This window comes from Condylura cristata, unplaced genomic scaffold (genome assembly GCF_000260355.1).
Source record: "Condylura cristata isolate star-nosed mole 26May11 unplaced genomic scaffold, ConCri1.0 scaffold00024, whole genome shotgun sequence".
NCBI lineage: Eukaryota > Metazoa > Chordata > Mammalia > Eulipotyphla > Talpidae > Condylura > Condylura cristata.
Window position 1 is genome coordinate 28,047,849 of NW_004567125.1, and position 16,083 is coordinate 28,063,931.

Consider the following 16,083-nt stretch of genomic DNA (forward strand, 5'->3'; position numbering starts at 1 on the left):
TTTAAAAAAAGGCACTGCGGCCCTCCCTGGTGGCGCAGCGGGTTAAAGCACAGCACTAAGAAGTTTAAGCTACTTTCTCATGAGTTTGATCCCCGCCTGCCCCGGAGGAGATCCACATGGCGAGGCAGACCTCTCCTGACCCGCCCACCACTCCCCTCAGTGGTGTACTTCATAGATCTGCCTGTTCTGCTCCCCTCTTTGTCTCTGGTGAATCCTCTCACCCTCCGCATCTCTAGCCTGTACCCCAGTTCTATATGAATAAATAAATAAATCTTTAAAAAAAAAGGCACTGCATAGAAATGATAATTAAATGTAATATGAGGTCCTAAATGTGGTTGCCTTTTTAATAATGCAGCATTTATTATAAAAATGGTATCTGGGATTAAAACACTAAATCACTAGATGAGCTAAGAAACTTGAAATTAAATGTAAGGAAGGAATAGCCCTCCCATAAATGCTGCCTCTATTTATAACCAGTATTCAGGCTAAGATTTTCAGAGGTAAACATATTGGTGTATTTTTAGGAGGGCGAGTGCTGCAGATTCCTCGGGCCAAAGTCGAAGATGCAGGGCGATACACCTGTGTGGCTGTGAATGAGGCTGGAGAAGATTCACTTCAGTATGATGTCCGGGTGCTCTGTAAGTTGGTTTTCATTTGTTGGTTATGCATTCTTTGACTCAGAACAATTTTTTGAGGAATGAATGCTTGCAAAATGTCACACTTTACACTTTTGAGACAATAAAGATAATCAGAAACCAATAGTTCTCCCCAGGAGTTAGTTATATAAATTGAGAGTATATTAGCTAGGACTGCTGAAGTATCAAAAAATAAACTGGGCTAAATAAAACAAAAAAACAAAAAAAGAGAAGAAGTCATTGACTTTCAAACTGGGAGAGTGCCAGAGTAGTGCCCATTGCAGCCACAGCTGACGTATGGCTAAAACAGAGGTCAACTGGGCTTTACCTTTCTTTTGGCTTTATTTTTCTCCATTAGCATCACTGTCAGTCTCAGGAGCTCCCCTTGGCTGCCAAATTAGCCATTAGGCCCTTTAGTCCCTATAAAATATTTGAGGTTCTCAACTGAATGAAAGCTTTTTTCCCCTACTGTTTACAATGTAAGCCTTAACATTAGAATTCTGTGGTTCTAATTAGCCAAGAACAAGTTATACATTCATCCCTGAATCAGTTATACAGACTAAAAGGTAGCTCTTAAGACTAGACAATAGTTCATATGACTACCCTTAGGTCACAGTAACCTCCATCTAACTGCATGGACTAAGAATGGAAAAATATGTTACCTTTAAGGAAAATGAGATGAAATGTTACTAGAAGCAAGGATAAATAGATGCTTCTGTTCGAAGAGACTAAGCTAGTGAGACTATAGAGCAGTAAGTAGGTGATATGACATATATAATCGAGTATGTGATTAATTAATACAAAGTACTCGGCACTCATCTCTAGAGTATAAGATGGCACTGAGATGTTTATCTTACATGAGTAAAAAAATGGGTTGATTAATAAAAAGAGAAGATTTAGAAAAATGACACAGTTTGGCAAAAAGGAAGTCAATTTTGTTTTGGACATACTGAATTTGAATTGGCACCAAGATAGATAAAACGTGAGTGAGCCATTGGAAAGACAGACCTAAACCACAGGAGAGGCAACTGCAGGCTATCACTTTGAGAATTCCCCACAAACAGGTAATTTTCAAAGACCTAAGATTCTTACAGAAAGAAAAATAAATAGGAGATGATTAGCACATTGTGGAATCATTTACAAATAGGAGAAAGGAAAAGAGAGTTAAAGGAGGAAAAATTTAGGAGTTAATGAAAAGCAGCTAACCATCATGTCACAGATTCCAAGGCACAAAAAAAAAAAAAGCCTGTTGGGGTTTAGTACTGAATACTAAAGCTAGTTTAAGAAAATAAGAACTGCAAAAGAGGCCATTTGACTTTGAAACTGAGCAGTCATGGGTGAAACTCAAAAGATCATTTTAGATAATGGGGTGTGGTTCTAAGGAACAAGAGAATAAGTGTTGAGCAAATCATCAGAAATAAAAGGAAACAAATATAGACTACTTCTAAAACATTTTACACAGGAAGGAAGATAGAAAATAGAATTTTAGGAAAAACAGCTTATTTAGAAAAAAAAATTAAAGAGAGATTTGACCTTAATTCTGGACCAAGGGAAATGATCCAACATTCAGGGAGAGATTAAAGTTTCAAGAGTGTGTGTGCATGGGAGAAAGGCACAGGGGCTTATGGAACAAGATCCCAGACTAGAGGAAAAGTACTCAAGAGATTAAAAAGGGCTCTTTTAGCCTTTCCTGGTAATGGATTACCACTCATTAGGATGGTTGAAAGGAAAATGCAGATCAAGTGTATTTAGTCCTTTTTGTAAGCAAGAGAAACAATGGCAGGGTTAGTTTTTGAAAATACCTGCAAAACAGAAGCTAAACACTACTTTCAGGGTGGGAGAGAGTTTGCCATTGAATTTGGAGTTATCTGGCTCAGTCACTGCTCTCTGCAGCCATCAATAGCCGCCTAGGACAAGGTAGAAAAAAAAGACATGTAAAAGTACCACAGGGAGCAGGGTTGGCACCACAGGTATCAAGATGCACCCAGCCAAAGTACCAGAGGGGTGGCATGGTAGAGAATCACCAAAATGACCCACTATGAGGTTTAGGCAAAGTGAGAAGAAAAAGAGCTTCAAGGAAAGCTGATACCAAATGTAACAGAAGAAGTGGAAGGCTAGAGTTTTCAGTGAAGGGAGCAGCTTATGAATGAAGCCGAGAAAAAGTGATAGAGAGAAAACACTAGAACTCAGAATTTCTTTATATGACAATTATCTGTTGATTGCTGGGCAGAATCTATAGCAGTGAATATAGTAGACATATCAGTCTTTCCTCAGGGAGTTTGCAAACTGGCAGAGGGGAAGAGGTGCCAGTGTTTGCTCCTCGGTGTGACAGACAATAGCTGGAGTAGGTGTGAAACTCCAGTGGGCCCTTGAACAGTGCAGGGTTAGGGAAACTGACTCATCATTCAGTTGAAATCCTTATATACCTTTGACTTCCCCAAAATGTAAACTATAGTCTTTCCTTGGTATCCACAAAGGACTGATTCCCGGACAACTGTATCCCTTCCCCCGCCCATGCCCAAATCTACAGCTTACAGGTCCCCTATCTGCCCTATAATTTGCCCTGCCTGCCCATTTGAGGGTTTGGCCAACCAACGTACACCTACAAATGGACCCACACGGTTCAAACCCATGTTGTCTAATCATCAGCTATACTTAGAGTTGGATGGTCATTGAAATAAATGTTAAAGTCCACAAGATAATTATAAGGAAAAGGGACAAAATAATTGAGACCAGTGTCAATATCATCAAGAACAGTGAAGGTGTATCCCAGACTGCCTGCACTAATTTTTACCTAAATTGGGTAAAAGTTGAATATAGGGTAATGAAGGGTCTGATAAGGAGACCTTATCAGTAATGTAATTTTGGGAGAACTGGGATTCAGATAAATTGAAATGAATTGATCCAAGTAAATTATAATGTTTAACCAAAAAGAAATTGAATTGGATTATTAGGATTTAAATTGTCAAGGGGAGTGGTTCATGCCTTGAGGGTGTTTTATATAAAATTAGAAGGAAGTTAAAAAGTGTGTTGTAGATGAGTTTAGTGTAGGAAGGTAAACAAGGAAAAAAAAGGCTTCAGCTACATAACAGTTGATACTCCTGTGAGGCACTGAGAGCAATTCTGAGGTTCATCTGTCCAGAGAAGAGTTAGGGGCACAGTACGCAGAGAGCTGTCATGGTGACATGGAGTAACCTCCTGGCCCCTCCTTATGGGTCAGATCCAAGTAGAAGTTCAGGATAACCTCAACTCTTGATATTCCAAGTTTCACTAGTTTTTTGTTGTGGGGTTAGTAACAGTCTCAGTTAATCTGAAATTGGATTATTTGTAAACCTGTAATTCAAGTTATATATTTTCCTGAAGTATAGTGCTAATCACCAAACTTTGTGCAACTCTCTTCAGTATAACACTGAGACTCTATGATATTCCTGTAGCCTTGATTATTCTCTTACAGATATTCAGTGTAGTTTTCAAGAGACCCAAATACCACAAGACTGCATGTACATGAAACATAGTCTTTACTGTTTGCTAAATATATGGCAGATTTCTATGAAAGTAAAACATAAACTAAGTACTCAAAACTAAGGAGAAAAATTACTCACTTTAAAAGTTAATTTCTACATTAACAAAAGAAACCAACACAAATTTTTCTAATTTAACATTTCTATATTTTTTTTAATTCTGTGGGTAATATGTGATTTTTATACCTGACTGTTTAAATAGAAATGAAACTATGGAGGGGGTAAGTAGAGAGAAAAAGAAAAAAATGAACCCAATCTACCCAATTTTCATTGCCATCCTATTTTATTAGTATGAGATGTGACTTGAAGATCATGATTCCTTCAAGTTTTCCTCTTCTATTATCATTCCAAACTCTTGAAGTTGTTGGAAAACCAGAATCATTTAGAAAATTCCGTTTCCTGTCATTCTCTCCTTGTTGCAATCACTTATTAGTGCCTCCAGTTATCAAGGAAGCAAACAGTGATCTCCCAGAAGAGGTGAATGCACTGGTGAGCAGGAGTGTGACAATGGAGTGTTTGTCGAGTGGCAGCCCCACACCAAGGAACTCCTGGCAAAAAGATGGCCAACCCTTGCTGGAAGATGAGTATCACAAATTTCTATCCAATGGAAGAATTCTGCAGGTAAAATCAGAACAAAAAAAAATAGCTTTAACATAGCTATTTAACTCTGGTAATAATCTTTTTGACTTTTAAAAGTATTTTTTATTTTTTAAAAACTGATATTTGTAACAATTACATGAAAGGATAAAATGTTCTTTTTCATTCTATATCCACTAGCAAAGATAGCCAGTTTAAAGTTTTTTCCCCATGTAATGGTTTTGTGTAAACTCTTCTAGAAACTGCATATATCCAACACATACACACATATCCCTAAATGCACTACAGTATGGCCTTTGTAATGAAAGCCACATCATAAGCAAGTTATTATTATCCTTTCCATTGCATATTTCTAATAATAAAAGTCTAGTGATATAAAGTCCCACATAGATTAAAATTTGTCCTATATCGATAATTAATGGCAATTATAATATTGAATAACACATAAATACCTTGAATTGTTCGCTAGTGGGTATGCATTTTTCTTTTCAAGCATCCAAAAAGAAAGTTGGGAACTTGTAGAAATGACAAACTCTTTTGTTAAGGTGCAACTTAAATTATTTCTTGAATATATGTAATTTTCTATAGGCCCAAGAGTCTAAAACTCACTGTGTATCCAACACAGGAAATACCTCATGTAGTTCTTTATTAAAAAACAAATCAATTATGGTGATGGCACACGGGTGACTTGGTGATGGGAAACCCGCGAGGATTACAATTGAGATGGAAAAAAAAAATGTACAAAATGATGTAAAAATAAACTTTTGTAATAAAAAAAAAGAAAAAAAATCAGTCCCACTCTTTGTAAAGAAACTTGAATTCTTAAAGTATCTTCAGAACATAACTATTTCTATTTGATGATTATCAACTTCTATCAAAAGTTTAAATGTTTTTGTGTCTAACGAAAAGATACATACATGCATGAAATTTATGCATAATTAAATAAACAGAACTGCTATATTAGCTAACTATTGCCGCATGAAGACTTAAAAGAATGAGCATGTATGTACTTAGCTCACAAATCTTGAAGTTGGCTAGAGATTCTTCTGGTCTCGTCCAGACCTACTCAAGTATCTGTATGTCTGGAATGAAGTCATAACTCTGTTGATCTTTGGCTGATCTGTTATAATTCTGGGGACTCAGTTTGCTAACAGGCTAACTGTTCTTTATGTGACACCACACATAACAGCAGGTCACTATTGACCTTCTGTGGGGTGGCAAAGTTACAAAAGAGTGAAGAAAAGAACACAATGCCCTTGCAGACCGAGACTCAGATGATACAGAGCTACTTCTCATACTGTGGTCAAAGTCAATCACAGGTTGACAGCAATTCCACTACTTAATGGAGATAACTTCAAAGCCACATTGAACAGGGTGTAGATAAGACAGTTAAAGCACAATTTGGGACATTTATGTAGTCATCCTATCACAGGTCTGTATGGAATTACCTTTTCTGACTGGAAATCTTTATAAATATTCATTTGATTAGCTTTAATCAAAACCATCATCTACACTGTTAATGTTCATACCTTTTTCTGCCTGCTGTTGACTAAAGAGCAAACGCATTGCTTATTTAAAAAATAATGATAACAGTGACAAGTTGTTTTGTTAATTTCAACTGGAATTTCTTCTTATATTCCCCCTAGATTCTAAATACTCAAATAACAGACACTGGCAGATATGTGTGTGTTGCTGAGAACACAGCAGGAAGTGCCAAAAAATATTTTAACCTCAATGTTCATGGTAAGAGCTCAGTTCCAAAAACATCTGTTAGGGTATGCTTGAAAAGGCAGGAAAGCTGTGTTTTAGATTATGTGTTTTATTTTTTTTTAACTTGAGCAATGTGTAGAGCCACATTCATTCAGTCTCTTCCCCTTTCTTCCCACTACAGTCAATAGGATTTATGAAGTAGACATCTTCTAGAAAGTCTGGTTTTATATTATTCAGTCCCTCAAGAGAAAGCAGTGATTCCTTTATATTTGAAAATAGAAATCAAAATTTGAATCCTAAAGATTACAAGTTTGCATGAAATTAAAACCGCATATAGGTCTTCTTCTCATAAAAATGTATCTACTAGTTCTGATGGGAACCAGTTTTGTCTCACGTGTAGAATTCCTGTTAGGCTCTAATACCAAAAGACACTTTGGTATTAAATAATTCCTAAAAACTATCAGAGTACCTAATTCAGTCAAAAAAATTTGATTTTCTCAATGTGCATTAGATGCTCCATAACACTGTATTTTTGTTGTTGTTGTTCAAAAAGTAGTTGGTTGTCCACCACAAAAGAATACTTCTATCTTTGTGATACACAGCTGCTTCCAGAATTTTAAACTGGAAATAGTGACCGTAAAAAGATATACCTATGCATTTCTAGTTTATTTTAAAAATAGCTAAAATTTAAAATTTCACAAAAACTTTCTTTCTTGCAATGACTTTCAATTTGTATTATGGATTTTTCCTTTTTGGAGCAGTTAGGACAGAATATTGAAACCAACCTATGTTTGCGATTTGTGTAATAGATATTGGAGACACATCTTTGTATTCCCTGTGCTAAGCAGAGTAATACAGTGAGTCCTTAATAAATATCATCAAAAAATTTTTCTAGAGTAAATCTGAACAAGGCAAATGTGTCATGAACTCCCAGGACAAAATGAATTAAATATAATCATTGTGAAAGTACATATTCTAATCTGTGAAGTTTAGTATAATAAGCTTTGAAAATATAAATGGTCATTATCATTTCTGGCAGAATTCATTTTTCCTCTCCTTTGTAATCAAAAGCATCTCATAAATACTTTAATTATAGCCACTAGTTATGCTATATTTTCTTTATATACTGTATCTTCACCTCTTCCCATAAGTGCTTGATAAATATCGTAGACAAATGACCATTTCTGAACTTGGTTTTTCTAAACCAGAAATGGGGTCTCTCTTTGTGGTTATTGCTAAAAGAATGTTTGGTATGCTTTATTTTATTGCCTTCCTGCCTGTTGCCTCTTCTCAATCCACAGTAAAAATACATGAAGTAGGAACTCATGTGACTTGAGAGGCAGCAGCCACCTCTGTTTTCCGTAGAGACTGGATTAACAATTATTTGTTAATAACATGTTTGCTATCAGGAATTCATATTTAAACATTGTAAACTTCATTCTTCACCCTTTATTTCTACATATATGATGATTTCAACCAATGTTACTTCAATGCATACATGCGCACACATGCATACATATTGGAAAACCCATTCTGGGTTTTTCAATTATAACATCTTAGCTTAAAGTCATTTATTTTGTTGCTCCCACTACAGCCCCGCTTGCTTTTGGGGGGACTGTAACCTTCTGTCTACTGGCCTCTCAGTATTGTTCAAGCCTCTGTGTCTTTACTTTCCTTCATATCTTTCACGAAACTTTTACTTTTTTCTCTGAACCCATGTCTTCTCATTTCTCCTGCTGGTAAAAGGTCATGTGTGCTTGTGACAACATGATATTCTGTATCTTTTGATCCCACCAGGTGCTCTTCCAAATGTTTTACCTGCTCCTTCACTTAATGATCTCAGTAACCCCAGGTGGTTGGTACCATTTTAAATATCTCCTTTATATATGCAAAAGCGGATGCTTAGTGAGATTAGATAACATGTCCTGTTACAGGGCTTGCAGATACAGAACTGAGATTTCAACTCAAGGACTCTGGTTCTAGTTTTATACTTAGTTGCTTTTTTATATAACCTCTCACTTAATGTCCACTCACCAGCATAGCTATGGATAGAGGAACTCTTGGAGTTAGGACTGCTGGCATTGTTATAGATTCAATAGTCTGTGTCTTAGTCTGCTAGAATGGCCTTAACAGAATACCAAAAACTGCATGGCTTAAACAACAACAGAATTCATTTTGCTCACCATCCTGAGGTGAGAAACTTCTGTCAAGTTCAGTGCTGGTGAAGGCTCTTCCTGACTTGGAAATGGGCACTTAGTCCTCACAAGTCCTTTCTGATAAACAGGCAGGCCTGGACAGAAAGACTGCAAGTTCTCCAGTGACCCTTCTTATAAGGACACTGATCCCATCAGGCATTTCCTCTGCCTTCCAAAGACCAAAACTAACAATTCTAGTTCCCACTTTACTGCTTTTACAAAAATCTCACCTCCTCTCTCTGCTATCAAATACGGGAATTATCACTCTTTCCTGGCTTCTTCCCAGTAGTAGATTTAATTTTATCCTTCCTATTGTTTAAAAAAAAAAAATCTTTCTCTTCAGCTACATTCCTAACTTTCAAAGGGTCTCTAATAGCTACCCATATTTAATGTCTCCATTTCCTCAACTCCATCACATCTACTTTCATCTTCATGGCTTCACTGAAATTGCTTACTGAGCTCATAAAATGCCCTCCTTACTAAGTACAACAGGCACTTTCCAGGTTTTTTCATAATTCTAAGTACTTAACATTCTTGACCACTATATTTTTAATTTTTTTATTTTACATTTTTATTAATTAGACAATATTATGATGAAATTACCAAAAAAGTGAATTTATACTTCAGATAAAATATAATTTTGATTCCATAGTATATTACATATATTACTTTTCTTTTTATATTATTATTTTTAATTGCATATATTTTACTTTTTTTTTTCATTTTTTTAAACAATGCTTGCTTTCTTTTCTCAGGCATAGCCCCCATAGAATTTCCTCCACCAATTCACAAGTGCACCATCACAGTTTTCCCTTGTGCTCTTTCCTCCCTTGCTTTGATCCCTCTTCCTCCCCATTCCCTGCAGAGTTCAGTGTCAGGCCTAGCTTGTATTTGGATCGGTGACTCCTATCCTTTCAAAAAATTCTTTCTTTTGCTTTTGTGACACCATGCTTCTTATTTACAGCTTGCCTTCCATGCTGTAGCTGGGTTTTGGCTACTCCCTCCTTCTCTACCTATGACTATTATTCTTTAGTTTTCTGTGCTCTAAACTTTATTCTCTTCCTGTGTGATATCATGTATTCCAAAATTTCAGATATTAATCTATGTACAAATATATTCCAAATTTTTATTTCTAGCCAAAACCCACTAAAAATGTGAGGACCTTCCGGTCAAAATAACTTCTACTTATTTACACAGTATCTAACAGAGACCCTACCCTAAGGCAATGTGTATATAACTAAGTTCATTATCTTTTCCCCAAAATGCATTTTCCCTGTAGTCATATTTGTCTCAGTAAGAACTATGATCACCTTATCTATGAAGTCGGACTAATGGTTACTCGTTTTCCTCCATTCCTCACTCCTCCTTAAACCTCATCTCCAAAACATGAAATTCTAACTATTATATCTTCAGAATATACTGACATTTCCTCACTTTTCTGAAGCTTTTTTGATAACATTCAAGAGAGAACTACCATAATCCTTTGCCTATACTACAGCAGTCATCTCACTGGTCTTCTGAGTCCTTGTTGCCATCTAATTTTTTTTCTTCATTGTGACCAGACTGAAGTCTTTAAAATCAATATTTGATTAAAGTACTCTTCAGCTTTCCATTCTTTGGGCTATAATTTAACATCCTTAATGATGTCCAAAAACCCATGCTCTTATCCTTGCCTCTTTTTTTTTTTTTTTTAAAGATTTATTTATTTGTACATACAGAACTGGGGTACAGGCCAGAGCCTCAGGGGCGGCGAGAGGCTTCACCAGAGACAGAGTGGGGAGCAGAACAGGCAGATCGACGAAAGTACACTGCTGAGGGGAGCAGAGGGCGGGTCAGGAGAGGTCTGCCATGCCATGTGGTCACTTCCGGGGCGGGCGGGGATCGAACTCATGCGGAAGTGGCTTTAGCTTCTCAGTGCTGCGCCACCAGGGAGGGCCACCTTGCCTCGTCTTTTAATCCAGTACCCACTTCCTCCACCCCATCCTTGCTCTTCAAACTCTGATAATGCCAGCCCTTTTGTCCCATGTTCTTTGCCCGTTTGGGCCTCTGCATGCTGTGCCTTTTTTCCTGGAAGGTCCAGCCATTTTCATTCTCCCTGTGATATTTCAAGGGTTTTCCTAAATGCCAATTCCGCTTCTTCTTTCTCACACTAGATTAGTTTTCTGATGGATACACTTTACATTTATAATTGCTAGCTCTTATAGAACAATGCCTAGGAAGAAAGGTGCTCCAGACAGATGGTGTTCTTCTAGTTTCTTCCAGTAACTTACTGTGACCTCATAGGCAAGACTAACCTTTCTGTGTCTCAGCTTCCTCACCTATACTAGACAAATAAGAATATGCTACAAAAGGCCACTGTTGCATATACATTTGATTTTCCATGATGAACAACGGAAACATACATTATAACACAGTGTTACTTCCATTTTTAAAAATTAAGTAACTATAGCTAACACATAAGATTGTAAGAGGATTCAATGAGATAGAACATGTAAATGTATAGTACCTTTCCTGGCTACAAGTATAACTACTCCAAAGCATGTTGGCTGGCATTTTTAGTTTAATATCTGTCATTACCACCAAATTGTTAATTCTGTGCTTGTTATGCATTTTTCATATTGTATACAGTAAGTATTCAATAAATGTTTCATTGATGAATAAATATTAAAATTTTCTAGTAGATGAAAATTAAATAAGAAAAAAGCATTTTTGCCTTTTTGATTATTTTGATGTTATTTTAGGTCTTAATATAGCTGTGTGTTACATTGGTTTCCTTAGTTTATATCTCTCTATTTTCATTGGCCAGAGTAAAACCCATCTTTATTCATCTATTCATTCATTCACATATACCTTAATTTGTATACATATATACTTCATTTGTATTATTTCTTCTTATTTCCCTCCTCCATTCATAGAAAATAATTTCAATGTTTGTGATGCTATTTCTTCCATGCACGTTTTCCTATAAAACATCTATTGTTATAAATGTGTATGTTTTTACATGCATAACTGGTATTGTATTACTAACATCACTGTTTACTACTCCACTTTTTCTTTGTGCCACTTTTGCATTGGGCATTCTTTATTGACTGAATAATAAACCATAGATTATTTACTTCTTAAATTTCCTATGTATCTTAAGTGTCTTTGACCTACATTGTCAAAGTAACCTGTATAATTTATTTATAGGCAGATATCCTAATAATAAATTTCTGTCCTCGTATTGTTATAAATAGGAAAATAAAAACTTTAAATAAAACATACTATATTAGAAATGAGGGTATTCAAAACGTGTCTAATAGAAAGCACATTAGGGTCTCTCTCCATACATTGATGAAGTCATCTTAGGAGTTGCCAGAAATGTTTTACAAATAAAATTTAGAATCATTCTCTTTTTAAAAAAGTCTGGCATTTTATTCCAGTTGGGATAAACAAATATGATGACCATGGATCTTATGAAAACATTAGAGAATTCTAAGAAGAAAGTTAGATAGTTAACAGTATTGTTAGCCAGTCATTAACAGTCCTTTGGTTGGGCTCCTATTTTATATTGGATTATTGATGATATCAGATTTCACATTTTATGTTTGTTATTTTAGTTCCTCCAAGTGTTATTGGCCCTAACCCTGAAAATCTCACTGTTGTGGTGAACAACTTCATCTCTTTGACTTGTGAGGTATCTGGTTTTCCACCTCCTGATCTGAACTGGCTCAAGAATGGACAGCCTATCAAGCCGAACACACATGCTCTCATTGTGCCTGGTAAGGAACCTATTACTTTTTTTTTTTTTTAAGATTTATTTATTTATTCGTACAGAACTGGGGTACAGGCCAGAGATGCGGAGGGTGAGAGGATTCACCAGAGACAGAGTGGGGAGCAGAACAGGCAGATCGACAAAGTACACTGCTGAGGGGAGCAGCAGTGGGCGGGTCAGGAGAGGTCTGCCGCACCATGTGGTCACCGCCCGGGCAGGCAGGAATCAAACTCATGCTGAAGTGGCTTAAGCTTCTTAATGCAAGTGGCTTTAGCTTCTCAGTGCTGCGCCACCAGGGAGGGCCAGGAACCTATTACTTTTAAAGTGGGTGAAACAACCTTGCTTTCGTCTATTTTTCATGCAAATGACATTTCAGTTTAACCTATTTCCAAGCTTTTGTCTTCTAAAATTCATTCTTTCATATTAAGTGTCTCTTTATTCATTTAGAACTAGTAGTAAGGTATATAGAATTTGATTAATTTAGAGAGGATATACAGTTATGAGGTCTACCTCAAGAAATTGTGAAATTTTGCAACACTACAATTTCACAACACTACTGTTCTGTAGTTCCAGGGTTTGATACACTCATAATTAGTGTTTTCATTGCATAAATTCACAGATTTTTTAAAATGAATCCAAAATTAGATTTTTGCGAATGACAGATAGATACACCAACAGTCACTTCTGTAGTGTGGAGGATTTGAATCCAAAAATACTTACCAACATATTTTATTATAATATAAATGCTGTTTGCTCATTAGAATTTACATCAAACAGTTCTACATGTTTGGTTACTGAAAAAGAAACATTACAGATTTTACTTTATAAGGCAGTAGAGTCATAATAAAGGAAACTGATTCTGTTCTTTTTTTTTTTTTAAATATGAACCACATCTATATAATCTACTCTCAGGGAAGGGACACATTTTGACATTTATTTTCTTGTTAAAACACTGTTAGTTATCAGTCTGTGTTGTATCCGTCTACAGGTGGTCGGACTCTACAAATAATTCGGGCCAAGGTGTCTGATGGCGGTGAATACACTTGCATAGCTACCAATCAGGCTGGTGAAAGCAAGAAAAAAGTTTCCCTGACTGTTTATGGTCTGTTTTTTACTGACCTCATACAATATGTAAAATTTTAATCTGGTGGCAGATATTTTCTACCTGAACACCTTAATGAAAAAACATCCTTCTGTTCTTGTTTCCTTTCCTCAGTGCCCCCAAGCATTAAAGATCATGGCAGTGAATCTCTTTCTGTAGTTAGTGTCAGAGAGGGGACCTCAGTGTCATTGGAATGTGAGTCAAATGCTGTCCCTCCTCCAGTCATCAGCTGGTACAAGAACGGACGGATGATTACAGAGTCTACTCACTTGGAGATTTTAGCAGATGGACAAATGCTACACATCAAGAAAGCCGAGGTGCATCTTTTGTTCTTGTTTCTGTGTCATGATGCCTTGGTGTGATTATGGGAGAGAGAATTAGAAGTTGCATATTCCCTTTACTATAGTGAAAAATGATTTTCTTGTAAAAATAACATGATCAATGACACTGAACTTATTTTCTTTGAAAAAAAATAAAGCAGGATTGTAGAGACAGTGCATCTTGGGTGTTTGAGCATAAAGATGACTGGTGATTTAATCAACACTCAGACAGTGTGATTGGTCATCTATAACTTAATGGAGCACATACAATAGTATCTTTTTCTTTTAGGTATCTGACACAGGCCAGTATGTATGTAGAGCTATAAATGTAGCAGGACGGGATGATAAAAATTTCCACCTCAATGTATATGGTGAGCATCTGCCTCTAATATAACTCTTTTTCCCCTAGATATGCAAATGAAAGTGTCCTGTATTAGCTTAATGAAGACACATGATTTTCTTCTTCTTCCAGTGCCACCTAGCATTGAAGGGCCTGACAAAGAAGTGGTTGTTGAGACCATCAGCAATCCTGTGATCCTGACTTGTGATGCTACTGGGATCCCACCTCCCACAATAGCATGGCTCAAGAACCACAAGCCCATAGGTAGGATCACTGTGTATTTTGTGAATTTCTTTTGCTCAAGTCACTAGGTTGTAAACTGCACATTTTTAGTATTATACTCATACCTGTGCTTAGTTTAAAAATAACTTAGTATGGACCCTCCCTAGTGGTGATGTAATGGTGAATCCTCTCACCATCCCTGCCTATACAATGGCCTATACCCTAGTTCTGTATGCATAAATAAGTACGCCTTTAAAAAATAACAGTATGGGCCCTCCCTAGTATTGCAGCAGGTTAAAGCACAGCACTAAGAAGCTAAAGCCACTTTAGCATGAGTTCGATCCCTGCCCTGGAAGTGATGCATATGGTGCAACAGACCTCTCCTGACCCGCCCGCTGCTCCCCTCAGCAGTGTACTTCCTCAGTCGGCCTGTTCCACTCTCCACTCTGTCTCTGGTAAATCCTCTCACAGCCCTGCACCTCTGGCCTATATCCCAGCTCTGTATGCATAAATAAATAAATCTTTTAAAAATATACTGAAAGAAGAACTTAAGAGTAGACTCATACAATGATCACTCATAAAAAGATTGTTCATTTTTCTTTTTCAAAAACACTCATTGAAAATGAAAGTACAGGGGCCTCTCTTGTTGCACAGGAGGTTAAGTCTTAGCACTATTAGGTTGTTGGCAGCTGCTTCAGTGCTAGTTTGATCCCTGCCCCAGAGGTGACCCACATGGTGCAGCAGACCTCTCCTGAACCACCTGCTGCTCCCCTCAGCAATGTATTTTAGTGGATCCACCTGTTCTGCACTCATCCTCTGTCACTGGTGAATCCTCTCCCCTGATTCCTGCACCTCTGGCCTGTACCCCAGCTCATGTATGCATAAATAAATAAATCTTTTTTTAAAAATGAAAGTACAAAAGAACTTTTAAGAAATGTTCTTTAACAAATGAAGTAAAACATTTTTTATTGCAAATTGTAGGGGTGTTAAAAATAAGTTTTTGAATGTTTTGTTTGTTTTGTTTCTACTGCTAGAAAATTCTGACTCACTAGAGGTTCATATTCTGTCTGGAGGCAGCAAACTACAAATTGCCCGGTCTCAGCCTTCAGACAGTGGAAACTACACATGCATTGCATCAAATATGGAGGGAAAAGCACAGAAAAACTACATCCTTTCAATTCAAGGTATGTGAAGTATCTTCAACTTATTTCTTATATCCTATTTATGGTAAAAATTAGTCTACCTCTAAAGAGATTATTTATAACTGACTTATATATCTTCAGGTCAGACAAAAAAACTATCAATTATCTCTCTTATATTTACCAATAGATTTTATTTTCAGAGAAATGGATACCAGTGTGTAGAAATTTGATAATCTCTGTTTTTCATGTTTACTGAAATTATCTTCTGTAGTATACATTGTATTAAATTATACACTTTGTTTGTAACTGGTATTATTAATTTAAATGCTAAACCTGTGGATCTGTTCTTTTTCTATAGATATGTAAAACTTAATTCATGAAGAGGTTGTATTATGTTCTAACTACAAGTAAAGGGTTAGGTAGATTTCAAGTAATCTTGAATTTTATGCTATAAAATTCATAAAATAGGAATAGACTTTTAACACCTACTGTGGTCTTGCATAGTATTACTGCAGGGAGAACTTGTATTCTGAGATATGTGGTAT

The 16,083-nt window shown here is 36.4% G+C and overlaps 1 protein-coding gene across 1 annotated transcript in view; it reads left to right on the forward strand.

Moving 5' to 3' along the window:
* Nucleotides 1-16,083, forward strand: part of HMCN1 (hemicentin 1) — a 442,964-nt gene that overhangs the window by 328,946 nt on the left and 97,935 nt on the right. Inside the window, exons 53-61 of the mRNA XM_004688154.2 lie at nt 525-638; nt 4,590-4,777; nt 6,400-6,496; nt 12,258-12,419; nt 13,401-13,514; nt 13,629-13,831; nt 14,124-14,205; nt 14,307-14,438; nt 15,431-15,580. Coding sequence (XP_004688211.1) covers nt 525-638; nt 4,590-4,777; nt 6,400-6,496; nt 12,258-12,419; nt 13,401-13,514; nt 13,629-13,831; nt 14,124-14,205; nt 14,307-14,438; nt 15,431-15,580 — 1,242 coding nt within the window. The remainder of the gene's footprint in view (nt 1-524; nt 639-4,589; nt 4,778-6,399; nt 6,497-12,257; nt 12,420-13,400; nt 13,515-13,628; nt 13,832-14,123; nt 14,206-14,306; nt 14,439-15,430; nt 15,581-16,083) is intronic.